Raw genomic sequence first — 12,705 nt, forward strand, 5'->3', positions numbered from 1 at the left:
GCCGTTACTCCACGTTCGACGAATCGTTGACTGGCAGGAATCTCCTTCACTTGGTTCCTCTCATTCCGGCTTTCGCGATCGCGGTCCGCCCACAGATCATTTCGCCGCACAATTTCGTGAGGAAGCATATCCGGAATTTCTATATGCGTGAACGATACGATCTATCAAGATAGATCCTATCAAGATCTTAACGATTTTACAGATCATTGAAAATGTGATTAGCGTGCGCCAAATAATAAGATATAACATTAAGAAGGCGTATTTTGTTAACAGCAATTTTTTCACGTTAAAATAAAAGGGCCGGTTGCCCCAACCTGTTGGTAAGCTAACTAATAGTTAGCTCATATGTCTATCTTTGTCTAATTCGAAGAAATACAAAGACATATATATGATTCAACTATTAGTTAGTTTACAAACAGGTTGAAACAACCGGCCCTAAGTAAGAGATGTTGCATGTTTCACGTCAACTGTGCGGCCAGCGTTTCCTTCCTTCTCTCAGATCTGGTTCTATCTATATATGGCGTACATGCATCGTGTGCTACACTAGCAAATTGGCGGCATACTTACTGCCTTCACGCCCGCATATTTGTGGCGCTTGCACGATCCTACGAGCGAAAGTACTTTTAGCACGGCGAATTATCGGCGCGGGATACGCTGACGGTAAGAAAGAGGATGGCATTCAATGACTCCCGCCGCGTCTGACAGATTCACTCGTTCTACTTCTCTGTTACCCGAGTTCTGCGGTTTCGCGAAGCAAGGCATTACCGCATGTTCGGCTCATTTGACGAGATTATACCCACGGAGGTGCAGTATCGGTGAGAAACGCGTCATTTTGACGTAACCGGAATAAATTTTTTTTCCTAGCATTATATCTCACGTGACTTCGGTGTCGCGTCATCGTATATATGCATCGCAGGCAATACGATATCGTCAATTTCATTTTAGAATCGTACAAATGCAACTTTCGCTCAAACGCTCGACCACGCGAAATCAGCAACGAGTCACGTATATAAGGTGCGTGCCAGTATTTTTGTAAAGTGCACCTCGCTCGAGACTATATACTATCGTAACGTCTCGTTGCTGCGAGAGAGCCCGCTACGTTATATTTACAGCAAAAGTATATGGGAATCAAAGCCGGTCGTTATATCGTTTCCCGCGGAGCGATGGTCCGTGCGGTATGTTGGAGGCGTTTATGGGCGCGATTACCGCTTGCACGATATATCGCGCTCAAATACGTACTGACGTAACTGGAGTAGCCTTCTTTCCTTTCCTGTTAGCTCTCTCTTCGCGATCGAACGGCCGCGGAAGCGGCTGTCCGCATCTCTATATCTTATAACCGGTTGTTCCAAAAACCGATGTGAGTCAAAATTCAAGTGCAAAGTGGAATACGGGCACAGATTGTTAAAAAAACGTATTCACTTTTTAAATTTTAATAATTTGTTACTAATAGAGTTATAAACAGCGTTAGTAACTTAGAAATAGGTTTCCTAAAGCATCGCTGAAATATTTTCCAGTTACGATCTAATATCACGAGGCTTGTAATTTTCCGGAAGGAGTCGGCAACTCCTGACATTTACTCTGAGAGTTCATGGAAATCTTTAACGGAATACAAATGAGGACATAAGAACTCGTATTAAACTGGAGAAGAGTAGATTTACATACGTTCTCATATACGGCCGAAACGCACGCGGGAGACGAGATTTATTAGTCGCGTCTCGAGGGAACCGTCAGCGCGCCTGCTAACGTGTCCAGGCTGAAGAAAGACGATTCCATGACGAAGTAGGAAAGTATAATATACGCGATACGGAGAGAAGGCGTACCGAGAGAGGAGCTCGCTGCCGCCGGCACTTTTCTCCTGGGCTAATCGTTATGGAAAGTCTGCGGATAATATGGGACGTTGTGCACCGCGCGGAATCTCGTGTGGAATCGAAGCCGCCGCGCCGCCCGACGTCGATGTTGCTGAAGCGAGGTAAATTACACGTGCAAGCCGGGATGAGGCACGAGAGAGTTTATCAGTCGAATAAAAACACGCCCTCGAAATGTCGTTTCTACGTTAAAATTCGCATATAACAGACAAATGAGATGAGCAGAGATAAAAGATATCGAGTCGAAGATATTGTCGCGTGGTTCGCGCGACGTTTGACACGGGCACGAGGATATCGTAGTCGGAAGGAGATGGAACCGTCTTTGAGTCCGTAGAGAATTCCCCCGACCACTAACGATACCTTTTAGCTTAATCTTCTCGTTAAAAATCTCTCGCGGATAATATAGGACGCCGGTAGAGAATCTCGTAGGATTGCTTCGACAACATTGCTGAAGGAAAGGAGTGGTACACCCGAAGCGAGAGGATGGAAGAACGGTCGCTGCTGCCAGTGTAAAGGAGATTGGCGACCTAACGGGGAGAAAGAGCCGGGTGCAGGAGGAAACGAGAGCGAGAGAAGGGAATGTGCGCGAGCGAGAGCGGGATGGACGGGAGTCCGGTGGGTGAGACGGAGAACGACGAGAAGCGTGGTGCACGGAGCGAACGAGAGAAGAAGAGGGAAATGGTGTTCGTAATCAAAGGGGCAACCCGCGGCGCGGCTGCGGCGTGGAAGAAAGTCAGCCTACCGAGCGGCTCATCAGTCCGGCACGGTGCGGTGTCCCGAATGCACGTCGAACCATCGATTTTTCGTGTTCCCGTCACGTGATTCCGCTCACGAACATCGCCGTAGCGTCGCACGGACACGTTTGTTCACCGGGTACCGAGCGTAACCCACCGGTCGACTCCGATTAACTTCGGTGCATCGCTCGATTGGATCGGTGCAGCGCGGCGACGTGTGCGACGCGGCGAGATAGCGGTGTCTATCGCGTCCATTGGACATCCGCATTTCCGATAGAATCTGTAGTCTATACAGTACGAATATTCGAGAGAATTTTACTGGGAAAAAAAAAAAAGAAACGCGCGTATCAACTGTGAGCGGAGGGATTAAAAAAAAATCAAGTGGATTCGAGATCGATCTGCACGGAGTGTTACACGGACCGTGGCCAACGATCGGAGGGATTTAGCAATGCTCATGAATGGTACGTATCCGCGTTGATACTTATCTGAAAAATTGCGAAGAAATGGGAGAAGAGATCGTCGTGATCTCAAGGATATTGCTTTCTGTTCATTCTCATGTGCGGCTTTACTTGTTATAGCGGTGCTAACTGCACTTTGAAGAAAATGCGATGCGTTGCGAAAACAGACACGAGTGAAATATAAAACGATAGCCAGGCAAAATCCAGAGGGACACTCAGAACAGTACAGTACATATTATTTAAACATCAAACGTTCTTTAATGTCACGTTCGTAATAATTTTACGTTCATGATTACGTTTTGACATTTATCAGTTTTGACAGATTTTGAAATCTTATATTCTATTAAATACTGTGCAAAAGTTATATATATATGTATATATAGCGCACGCTATTCGGTATCAAAGGAATGTTCGTTTAATCCGTTTAGTAATATTCTATATGCATATACATTGTATGGCTTCCGTACGCGTCATAGGAGATATTACACAAACATCTTCAACAATTTTACCTGTACCGACTTCCTTCAAGAATAGCAAATTCCAAATTAGTTAAAAAAATATTTAGATAAAAATAGCACTATCTTATTGCTTTTTTGCCAAACTGATAAATAAGAGATCGATTCCAAATTTTGATTAATTAAGAAGCTATCTCTCGTGAAACCAATTTCAAATATAAGTTTACTACACTGAGAAAAAAATATTTAGATCTAAAAAAATATTCGTTAGGTGACTCCTAACAGCTTAATACACATATCTTAGAATTAGATATTTTTATTTAATTTAAATAAAAATATCTCATTTTAAATAAATATGGGTGTTATATTAAATAAATAGGCTATTAAAAGTCTAATAAATATTTTTTGGATCTAAATATTTTTTTCTTCAGTGTATAAATATGATATAAAGTTAAATACAATGACACTCTCGTGATTTTCTACCGGCGAAGTATTCCCTTATTCATAAATAATTATTCCCAATCCCGTGAAAGTTTTAGCACGTGCATAGTGCATATGCTACATTTCAGGTAGGAAGCGTTCGTTGCAAAAAAAAGAAATTGTTATGCATGCGCTGAACGTGATTATCTACCGATCGAAGTACGGGAAGGGAAGTTAGTGTTTCAACACCAAGGCAAAAGGCAATTACCATTTCTTACGGATAATGAACACGAAAGAAGATAAAATAATATAATTTCGTGTCAAATTATTAATTTTCTTGCGCCAAAGATATTTTCACGAGATAGTGTCGACGACGTCGTTAAAATATTTATCGAGCACATCGAAAATCAATGCAAAACGTTTCCGTATACAAGAGATCGCTTGATTATCCAGCGATCGCGCATTTTTTTCTCACAATTAAACCGTCGGCTCTCGTAAACACATGTCTTCCCACACGTGTGATACAGTAACACACAAATCGACAGTGTTGTATTTTTCTTCGTGCGGTGGCTGGCCTGATGAGTTGTCGCGTCGTCTCGAGATCGAAATACCGTTTTTCCCGAACAGCTGGAATTGTCGACGAGGTTTAAATAATGAATGGAACACGTTGTCAAAATCCACGAAGCGTGTCGGCGAGCGCCACAGTTGTTGCATAACGCGGCGCATTACGGCATTTATGGCTGGGAAAACGCGGAATTCCGAAGGCTCTCGTACAATCCCATTTAGCCCGAGCGCGTGTAGGCATTTCCGCGCGTATGTAGGTATAGCAGTCGTGGAATAACATTAATAGCCATCCGATGGATTTCAGTGGCTTCATAGACGTACCAATTTGTATTCATTAGAAGATTAGAACATTCGGCTTCGTGCCTTCCCTCGCGCCTAATTACCTCAATTATTCCATTCGGATATTAGTACGATGCGGCCGACGCGTCGACGTTGCACGCGAGCGCGGTTCGAATTTGTACGACATTAATCTCGTCTATCACAGTTGGTTTTACATTTGCATCCGATCCATCATACGAGACCTGCCGGGTGGCCGTAACGGTTACAGTTATATGCAAAAACCCTTTCCCACGCGAGCGAACGCAATGTATTAATTAAACGAAGAAAGCGCGATTCATTCCGCCCGTCTCTTGTAAAATTCTCCGAAATTATCCGAATATCGAGGGGGGAGCTATTATCTCGTTGAAATACGTTCAAGTATTCCAAGTATATAGAGCGAAGGATTAAATCGACGTAACTGCGAAGCCTGATTCGTCCTCGAATGTACGTGTTCGGGAATCGCGGTTGGTTCAGCTTCGCGTATATTTTTACGAGGTTTCGGTGTGCCCACGCTCGTTCGAGAACCAACGCGGCATATCGAGAATGTGGTGATCGGCCTGCGGCTACGAATTCCGTTACACGCACTTGTACGGGCTCCCTGGATCTCCCTGGACTCTGCTCACGACGAGATTTTTATGCTCCATCTGTCTTGCGATTTTCGACACCGATTTAACGATCGTCGTCCATTCCATTGGCGTCAAGTAAAAATGTTCAAATGATCAAATACGCATCTTATTTGGCGTGCATGTAATATAGCGAAAAATTTACCGTAAATTACCTGTATAATAATCGATGAAAGATATGAAGCGTATGTATGTCGACGCCCGCAGTGGTTCTTCCGTGGTCGCTGCGCGCATTGCAGATACAAGATCAATGAACAAATATTTCATAAAAGCAAATCACGTTCGCGCTTCCAACAAGAAAATTAATTCTGGAGTTGCACGCGACACGGAGAATCATATTGCCGATGCACTCGATTAATTTGAATCAATGGCGTAGAAAATTCCTTTGCAGATCTCGTATATAATCAATTAATGAGGATCTTGAATTCTTTGAATGCAAATACTGTTACTGCATATGCAGTAACGTTTTATCAGTAACGGATAATTATATGTTCGACATCCGCGCTGTTAAATGTCATGCAATTATATCAGGACGTGGCTTCTACTGTTTGAAAAAAATAATGAGAGACATAAGGTAAGTGTACCAATGCCGGGACACTTCTCTGGGAAAAAAAGACGGTTAAGCAACCCAGTTTGGGGCCCACGATTAGTAATCAAATTATTTGGATTCGTAACCCTAACAAACCCTGCGTAACTAAAAATTGTAATTAGCTATTCTTATAGCTGTTTCAAAAATTTTTAAGTTATATTAGTAAGTTATATTTTTAAGTTATACTAGTCAATTCTCTTAATTAGTTCTGTCGATATTCAGTTATGCAAAAATAATTTTCACTTAAGGGGCACTAAGCAAATGTTGGTGCGGGACAACCGGTCAAAATTTCTCCCCGAGTTGAGACCTATGTCTGGGCATCTTTATCATCTTAGTTTATAAATAAGTATAACACGAATTAAAAACAAATATAAAACTATAATACAAGAAAAATATTTTTATCTTTGATTCTTTGACTTTAATTCGCGTTATAACTCATTTAAGGACTAAAATGATAAAAATGTCCAGACATAGGTACGTGTCCAGGCATTGGTACATTTACCTTAATATGCAAAAAAAATGAAAATCGAATCTAGAATGCATTTGGCGATCGTCATCGGAACCTTCGCGATCAGCTGACTGCTCGACAGTGACCCCGGGGGTCAATCTACTTTCTACTTCTCACATTCTGCCGAGATCAGAGGTGATACTGGCGACGGGGGAGGGGGGACTATGCACGATGCCTTCGAGTGGAAGCGGACATACTTTCACGGCGACGGACGGTATACATATCGTTAAATTATCGAGATGCTGATGGGTGAAAACGGATGGAGGCGGTGCGCGTTGTTCACCTGCCCGCGAGAGAAAAATAAGAAGGAAGATTTATTAGTCGGAATGCCTTGGACAGTCTCCACGGCTCGGAGGAATGTTTATGACAACCGGGGAGCCGCGTCGCGAAAAGTTCGCGACATGGAAAATTTATCTTTGTAATTTGCCGACGCTTGAGGTATCTAACAGTGCGATGAAAGTAAGCGATAAAAAAAACATATTCGATCGAAAGCCATTCGAGATTTCCAAGAATTCCTGTCTTTAAATATTTAAAGTAATATAAAACTTTAGGGTGATTGAATTGCGATGAAAACCTGCAAGAAGGAGAGAAAGAGAAACACTCGAACGGCCATCACTAATCGCATAACGTTGATGCAGATGTAATTTTCGGAGCACTCGCCGTCGAAAAACGGTGGAATAAAATTCCACTCGAGCGGAGGTCAATCGTGACGAAACAAATCTCAAGTATAACAGAGAATACGAGTTACAGTTAGCGCTTCACCGAGTAGACACAAATGTCTCGCGTCGGAATGTAATTTATATCGACACGTGCTTTGTTTGTTTATAATTCGTCTCGCCGCTATCTATGTGTAATAGCGTAATCGGTAAAACGAGCAGGTACGACGAGAACATGAAAGTTCCATATTAAGTTGGTCACGCGACTACACCACACCGGTATGCAGTTGCTTAATGATCGTCCGCGATCCTCGTGGCACTATGTGACACGGTTCGTCTACCGGCGGCGCAGCGTCTGTTCACTGATTCCGCATTACGAGTAAATGGACGGGATTAGAAAATAACCATCTGGCAGCGACGAGAAACATTACAAATTTTCATAGACAAGTGCTCAAATTTCCGGCTTTGTCGCAATCTGCGAATGATGGTCGATTGGGGTGCAGAGCGTTTTGTTGATTTCTGCTCCGAGACACATTATAAATAATTCTTTACGATTCTAAACAGGTTTACGCCCGATAAGAACCTGTCTCCCGATTACGCCACAGACTATCGCAGAATTGTCCAACAATGATTTGATTTATTTTCAGGGTGTGGCCAGTATTCCAGTGGAGCGTAAAGATCAACGAACTTGCCATGAATTAAGATCAATCCGAAAAATGGACGTCGCCAAGGGCACAACGGAGGACTTCGTGACGGTGGTCAGCGTCGGCAGTCAGCCGACGTCGGAAAATTTCGTCACCGTCCTGTCGATCGGCAATCGGAAGAAAGACGATGAACAATCGTCTGCGGCGGCGAGCAAGAGCGTGTCGAACGGTATGGAGGGGCATCTCGAGGAAGAAGTCGAGGTTTTCAGATTGCCCGGGGAACGTTTGGGATTCGGACTCAAATTCGAAGGCGGTAACAAGACCGCCGAGAGAGTCAGAAGACTGTTCGTGCAGAGCTGCGCGGAGCAAAGTCCAGCCAGCAGAGCGAAATGTTCGTGGGGCACCTTAGGCGAGGGAGACGAGGTAATGACGATACTCCGAAATGCTAAGAATTCTGCATACCTCTGGCTAGCCACACTTATTTTATTTTCGGATCCTTAATTCGCCACACTCCGGTCCGTGAGACCGCTCGATTTTGTCCCATTGTTATTTTCATTCTAATTAATATTTTAAGCCTGTAATGTAGGAATTGGAAATACCGAGTTTGAATAAGATGTTTGTAATAATATCATTTTCATTCTAATTAATATTTTAAGCTTGTAATGTAGGAATTGGAAATACAGAGTCTGAATGAGATGTTTGCGATAAAATATCAAGTGAAGAAAGTGATTTTAGTTTAAACTGAACTTATTATTAGCAAACGAGAAAATTACGTTGTTAATAAGCTAGGGTTAAGATTTTCTTTAGATTTTAGATTTTCTCGAGAAAAAAGATGCACGCGAGTGATATTGCTTTCTTGATTTTGTTTCCCGTGCGTTAACACGAGTTTAATAACATTTCTGCTTTCGCTGACATGATATTTTGTGCTGTAATGCGCACGATAGTTTCAAGAAAGTAACATTCATGAACATGTATGATTTCATTCAGTCTTAACGGCACGTGAAATCTTTCGCGCGTCGTTACGAGTCGCTTTCAGTTACGGAACCGAACAAGTTTCTTTCTGTAATGGATAAAGATTACAATGGTCGAACGGTAGATTCCTATATTGATATTCAATGTCGGTGTAATGACTGACATATAATTATTTGCACGCATCGAACCGCGACGTTTGCATCTGTAATGTCGGCGTAATGTCGGCAGTTGAATGAACGAGAGGAAAAAAAAAGAGAGAAGCAGCAGAGATCTCTCTCGCATATTTAAATTCAATACGACGACGTATATATTCAACATCACCGCTGAAGAAAAGTCAACTTCAAATTTATCAGAGTGTTTGCCAATAAAATGAAAATCGTGAGTTGCGAGACAGCGATATTGATGTGTACAGCGTAATTTTTATGTCGCGGAACAGCTGCAAAATAAGACGGGGCAGACGCACTCTCTTTGGCTCCCACGGTGCACTTCGCCGTCTATGATTTTCAAGACCTACTTCCTTCCTAATGATCCCTCAAGAAAGGTTTCCTCTCACCTCCGCGTTGCTTGTTTACATTGCGAATTATCGGGCGAGCTCTTCCCCGCGCCGCGGCCGCTTCCTCGTACTCGACAATTTACGTTACATCTCTTGCAGGTACTTTCGATCGACGGTATACCAGTAACACACATGACCCGATTGGATTGCGTGAGAAGATTGAAGGAGTCGCAATTGGTCATCAGGCTGATGGTCAGGTGTCGCGGCGCTCTGAGACCGGAAGTGGTGAGCGCCGAGAGAAAGATCGAGAGAAGCAAAGTGCCTCCGGAATTGCCCACGGCACCGCCGCCTGTACCGCCGAGGAAGCTGAGACAGCCCCGAGGACCCGCGGACGGCGAGGCGAATCCCAGTCCTATCAAGAAATTATGGGACAATTCAAAATTGCAGAACGGATTGCAGAATGGATCGCAAAATGGCGCGCAAAACGGCTCGATTTCCCAAGTCGGATTGCAGTGCGTGACCAAGATAAGCTCGTACGAGAATTGCGAGTCCTCGCCGAGAAGCGTCAACGGATCGAGCCAGGAAAGCCCGAAGGAATCGCCGAAGGACCGCTCGCCGGAGTTCGCCAAGTCCAAGCAGGTTGTAATCGTGATAGGGGAAAAAAAAGTAGATTGAAAATATTTAAAAATTCTATTCCGAATTAAAAGCTCTGACTGAAACGAGACCTCTTTATGTTTGTAGGAACCGCCGGAAGCGATGGTTTATCTGGATGCGCGATCACAATGCGGCTCTACGCATGGCAGCACGTCCGACGATACCGGTAGCTCAATGTCCACCGTGGTGGACAGATTCTCGACGTCCGATCGCGTGTCAACCATCTCGACGACGTCGACGGCGTCGACCGCCGGGTCCGAGCAGCCGAGCGACGCCTCGGGCATCGAGCGGGACCCGGACCGATCGTCCGATCGTGACGTGCTGCTGTCTCGGGCGATCTGCCCGCTCGAGCATCTCGAGCGGGACTTCACGAATCCGCCCGATTACCTGCTTCGCCGTCTCGCCAGTTCCGAGGCGGTGACGCACGTGGAGTCGCGGGGCGAAGTCGAGCGGATTACGGCGGTCGTTGCACCGAACACGGTGCTGATCGAGGAAACGATCACTCTACAGCCGCCGCTCAGCTTTCAGGACGCCCCGCTGAGTTACGGACACGAGGCCAGGCCGGATCTCTTCTACACCGCCGACCTGGCCGCCGACTCGACGACGCATTTCAGGCCAATTAAGGACGACGTGGAGCTCGTGGAGCGTGTCAACGGCAACCACGAGGAATTCCGTGACGCGACCCGGTGCGTTTCCGGCACCGGGAGAAACAGCAGCGACAGCTCGTCCCCGCCGCCGTTGCCGGCTAGAAATCACGTTAATAGGATCTGCGTGAACCAGACGCAGACGAGCGAATCTGGAAACGAGGCGCGTCCTCCGCGAATCCCCGCAACGGTACCTGTCTCCGTCGAAAGGGAACTTTCGGAAGCTCCTCTGTTACCGCCAAAACCGTTGCCGCGAAAAGACGTTAAGGCCAGACGGAAGAGACCTCCGCCGCCTCCACCGCCGATTATAATACCACGAAGAGAAATTAAACCTTCGACGCCGATCGACTCTAATCATGTAACGGAAAAAGAAAACAAGAATCTTTCGCAAGTTAAAAGCACCGAATGCGTTCGATCAGAAGTGTGCGATTTATCACCGAATAAAAATAACATTCTTGACGAAAAGAGTCGAAGAATTGAAAGTACAGATGGAAGTCTCGATAAAGAATCTAACATGAAGAACGTTTCTTTCGATAACGAGAAAGACAAAGCTGCAAGTTCGGAAGAAAACGCCCAAACGAACAAAGTCCTTGAGATTATCGAAATCAGAGTGGCCAAAGGTTTGCAGGCTGATCAAAAGGAGGAAGTTGGAAAAAATAAATCGAATAATGCAACAGAAACTATAAATAGCAAACAAATTAAAGTTAAAGATGAAGTAACTGATAGAAACGAACAAGATCAACCTGCGAATAATTCGAGTAATGTTCTACCGGAGCATCAAAACTCGGACTTAGAATCAACCGATAAACAAATTGACGAATCAAACAATGAAAAGGAAAGACAGAAAAACTCGGAAAGTTGTTATCAAGAAGTAACTAGGACAAATCAGGATACTATTGAGGAAGTGTTTCCATCGAACGAGGAAAGTGCCTCACCGATTAATAACACTACGACGCAAGAAAGCGAGGACGACGAGACTTATCAATCGCTCGACGTGATAAACGACGACATAAAAAATCCGGAAATGAATCAAATGATAGAGAACGAGGAAATTATGGAGGAAGACGACACCACCGACGAAAGCGACGACGGCGACTATTACTGGCAAAGTAATCTCGCTACCATCGGCGAGGAGGAGGAAACTTCCTTGGAATACGTAAATGCGTAAGTTTACAATTGTACATTTCAACAGTAACAAGGATATTATTATTCAACAGGGGCTGCAGTCATTAAAAGAGATTGTGATAACGGAGGAATTTAGTGATTTACGCCCACTTTCACTACTTCGCATTTCAATTCTTACGTCGAAATGCAATTTATTGCGTATCGCTAATTTATTACGCAATTAAACAGCAATTACATAATATATTGTGTAAAATTAATTATAATGACTCTGCTTATTCCGAATAAGGTATGCAATTAGCCGCGAGATAAAACCGCTTGGGAATTGTGTCGAGGAACAGATTACTATAGAACTCGAGTTGATGCAGCGCGCGCCACGCAACGAATGAACTTTAAAAAGAAATTAATTCACTTTCTTTATGGATATGGGTTACCTGCCGTGCGCGCGGCACACGGAGAAAAGGTTAATTGACCGTTCTAAGAATAGAAAAGAGGGTTGTCGATTTACTGAGAATCGAACAGTCGTTCGACTCGGCCGTCCCACGAGGTGAACGCCTCCATGCAAATGCTCGACATTTGCTTATTGCTTTGAAAAGCGATCTCTCCTTCTTTGCATGACGCTGCAATCGCCTCTCAAACCATTCGAACAGCGATTGCCGTTTATTAAATCTTTTAATAGGTTTTTGTTGAAACGCGTTGGACGCGTGGAACAAGTTATATAATTACTTAATTATTTAGGTATCTAAAATTTATTTTTACATTTTTTTACATCACAATCAGTGATAAGACAAAAAGACGCAGCTATTTCTCTTTCAAGTAACCAGGAAAAAATATCTTCTCTGACCTGTTACAGCAACGCGGATATGAATATTTCCAGCGAGCTGACGGTGGAGCCGGAAGAATCGCCATCGCCTCTTGCGATCAAGAAAGAAGCGTTCGTTAAAAACGGTAAGCCCGATTAATACGCTAATTAAACTTTTAATTAA

At 44.1% G+C, this 12,705-nt stretch overlaps 1 protein-coding gene across 1 annotated transcript in view; it reads left to right on the plus strand.

Annotated features, from left to right (window-relative positions):
* The first annotated feature begins 2,423 nt into the window (after nt 1-2,423).
* Nucleotides 2,424-12,705, plus strand: part of LOC112466573 — a 41,007-nt gene continuing 30,725 nt past the window's right edge. Inside the window, exons 1-5 of the mRNA XM_025034734.1 lie at nt 2,424-3,060; nt 7,838-8,257; nt 9,459-9,938; nt 10,041-11,761; nt 12,573-12,667. Coding sequence (XP_024890502.1) covers nt 3,058-3,060; nt 7,838-8,257; nt 9,459-9,938; nt 10,041-11,761; nt 12,573-12,667 — 2,719 coding nt within the window. The 5' untranslated portion in view covers nt 2,424-3,057. The remainder of the gene's footprint in view (nt 3,061-7,837; nt 8,258-9,458; nt 9,939-10,040; nt 11,762-12,572; nt 12,668-12,705) is intronic.

The sequence above is a fragment of the Temnothorax curvispinosus genome, unplaced genomic scaffold (assembly GCF_003070985.1).
Source record: "Temnothorax curvispinosus isolate PA1 unplaced genomic scaffold, ASM307098v1 QBEX01001580.1, whole genome shotgun sequence".
In the NCBI taxonomy this organism is placed as follows: domain Eukaryota; kingdom Metazoa; phylum Arthropoda; class Insecta; order Hymenoptera; family Formicidae; genus Temnothorax; species Temnothorax curvispinosus.